Raw genomic sequence first — 3,052 nt, 5'->3', positions numbered from 1 at the left:
CAGTGGCGGCAATGTCCCTATCTGCTTCAATAGAGGGTGGAGTTGATAAAGGGAGGTTTGTTCTGAATGAAGCTGAAGCAACTGTTAAAATGGGAGAAGTCCTCAGTATGCATTGTAACGGCAAAAGAGCTGAAGTGGTTAAGGCAGTGGTGGAACTCGAGTTGAAGGATATGGAGCGTATTGAAGGGGGGAAGCAAGTTGGGGAATAATGCTCACCAGCAGGGGGGTACATGGGTGTAAACATGGCATTTATGAAGTTTCTTTCATGGAATGTCAGAGGGTTGGGGAGGAAGGAGAAGAGAGGCAAAGTAAAAAAGCTTTTAAAGGAGAGGAATGTAGACATTGTACTATTCCAAGAGACTAAAAAGTCAGAAATTTTAGAGGAAGATGTCAGATCTGTATGGGTCAGGACCAAAATGGAGTTTATGGTGGTGGATGCTGTAAGTTCGGCAGGAGGCTTACTGTGTATATGGGACCTAGATGTATTCCAAGTGAAGGACTGTTGCAGTAACAGAAGATTCATCTTATTATCAGGTACTATCTTTCATCAGTTCAATTGTGCGATTCTGAACATTTATGCACCTAATGATGTGGGATCTCGGGGGAAGCTGTGGAGTTGTCTATTGAAGTTGAAGGAGGAATTTTCTAATCCCTGGTGTTTAGGAGGAGATTTTAATGAGATTAGACAGATTGGGGAAAGGAGACGGTGTTCTAGGGGAGATAGAGGCATGGTAGAGTTTAATGAGTTTATTGATAAGTGTGAGGTTTCTGAATTATCTTTACTTGGAAGGAGATTCACTTGGTGCAATTCACTTGTTGGTGAGAAATGGAGCAAAATAGATAGAGTGTTAGTAGACCCAAAATGGCTTGAGGTGTTCAACTTAAAGCTGTGGGGCCTGCCTAGATTGGTCTCTGATCACTGTCCTCTCCTTGTGATGGAGGATGAGAGGGACTGGGGTCCTAAGCCTTTCAGGGTTCTAAATGCTTGGTTCTTGCACAAAAACCTGAAGAGTTTCTGGGAGTCCAAATGGGAAGAGGCAAGTGTAGAGGGTTGGGCTGGGTTTATTTTGGCACAGAAGCTAAAGATCTTGAAAAATTGGCTTAAAAGCTGGAATGTGGAGGTGTTTGGTAATATTATTATTAAACTAAAGTTAGTAGAGGGTGAACTTCACAGCCTTGATCTTCTGGCTGAGACTAGAGATCTTGATGGTAAGGAAAAAGCTAGGAGAAGTGAAAATAGAGCTGAAATGTGGAGATTGAGTAGGATGGTGGAGTGGTTATAGTTGCAAAAGTCTAGGCTTAACTGGGCCATGAAAGGGGACAAAAATACAAGATTTTTCCATGTAGTATCAAAGTATAGAACAGTAAGAAACGAGATAAACTCTATTACAGAAGGTGAGGAGGTGTTTGAAGAGCCATGCCAAGTGAAGAGGAAAGTGTGTGAATTTTTTAAGAATCATTATGCAGAAGTATTGCCATCAAGACCAGTGTTGGGGGGTCAGTTCCTATCAATAGAAGGCAGGGTGAGTCTCGGATTGATTGAAGCAGAATTTTCAGAATCTGAGATTAAATCAGCAGTGATGGATTGCGACGGAAATAAAGCACCAGGTCCTGATGGATTTAATTTGCTATGTTTTCAGAAGTTTTGAAAGGTTATGAGAGGTGATGTCATTAATTTTGTGAATGAATTTCATATGAATGGTAAATTGGTTAAAGGTATTAATAGCTCTTTTATAACCCTCCTTCCAAAGAGGGACAATCCAACAGGGCTTTCTGATTACAGACCTATAAGTTTGGTGGATTCATTATACAAGATCATAGCAAAACTGTTGGCAAATAGGTTGAAATCCGTAATGCCTCATATCATAAGTGAGCCTAAGTTTGCATTCTTAAGCGGAAGGAATATTTTAGATGGTGTGCTAATAGCTAATGAGGTTGTTGAGGGTTGGAAGAAGACCAAGAAGAAGGGTGTGCTCATTAAGTTGGACTTTGAAAAAGCATATGACTCCATTAATTGGGGTTTTCTGTTTGATATGTTTTTCTAAATTTGGGTTTGGAGCTAAATGAATTAATTGGATGAAGGAGTGTGTTACAACTGCAAGGGTATCGATACTTGTCAATGGATCTCTTACCGAAGAGTTTAGCCCTCAAAGGGGCTTAAGGCAAGGTGACCCCTTGTCCCCTTTTTTGTTCAATCTTGTAGCCGAAGGTCTGCATATGTTGTTGAGCAGAGCTTGCGAGCTAAACCTAATTAAAGGGGTAAAAGTAGGCTGTGAGGATGTAGTGTTAACTCATTTACAGTTTGCGGACGACTCACTTTTATTCAGTGAAGCGGTGGTGGAGGAGGTGAGGAAATTGAAAAGGGTGCTAAGGTGCTTCGAAATCATGTCTGGGTTGAAAATAAACTTTCATAAGAGCGTGGTATGTGGTGTGGGTGTTTCTACGGAGGTAATTAATGAAATGGCTACAGTCCTAAATTGTAAAGTAAAATCTTTGCCACTTACCTATTTAGGTTTACTACTAGGAGCTAATCCAAGGAGGAAAGCCACTTGGAAACCAGTAGTGGATAAAGTGAGAAGTAAGCTTGCGGGTTGGAAGATGAAGATGCTATCTTTTGCGAGGAGGTTAATTCTTGTTAAATCAGTAACTTCAGTTTTGCCAGTATTCTATTTGTCATTGTTTAGGATGCCTGAAGGGGTTGCTAAATAGCTGGAGAAGATTCAAGCTAATTTCTTATGGGGTGGCTTTGAATTGAAAAGGAAAATTCATATGATCAAGTGAGAGGACATGTTGAAAAGTATGGATCAAGGTGGTTTGGGAATTAGAAATTTGAGGGTTGCAAACAAGTGCTTACTAATAAAGTGGTGGTGGAGGTTTGGTAGTGAAAATGATGCTTTGTGGAGAAAGGTAATTTGTAGTAGAAATAGGTTGGAGTTGGCTAGTTGGATTCCATCTCTAATTCCTTTCAATAGTTACTCACTAGTTTGGAATGGAATTATCTCGGTTACTGAGTAGTGCAATAGCTTAAAGGAGTATTATTTGCATAACTTTA

The 3,052-nt window shown here is 40.3% G+C and overlaps 1 protein-coding gene across 1 annotated transcript; it reads left to right on the top strand.

Annotated features, from left to right (window-relative positions):
* Nucleotides 1-242: 242 nt before the first annotated feature.
* On the top strand, nt 243-1,283 carry LOC145802180 (uncharacterized). Its single transcript, XM_082894847.1, has one exon. It carries the CDS (start codon nt 243-245, stop codon nt 1,281-1,283), a length of 1,041 nt encoding a protein of 346 aa, XP_082750973.1.
* The last annotated feature ends 1,769 nt before the right edge of the window (nt 1,284-3,052 follow it).

This window comes from Camellia sinensis, chromosome 11 (assembly GCF_055761805.1).
Source record: "Camellia sinensis isolate YWXY chromosome 11, ASM5576180v1, whole genome shotgun sequence".
Lineage (NCBI taxonomy): Eukaryota > Viridiplantae > Streptophyta > Magnoliopsida > Ericales > Theaceae > Camellia > Camellia sinensis.
This window is presented reverse-complemented; position numbering and strand designations above follow the sequence as displayed.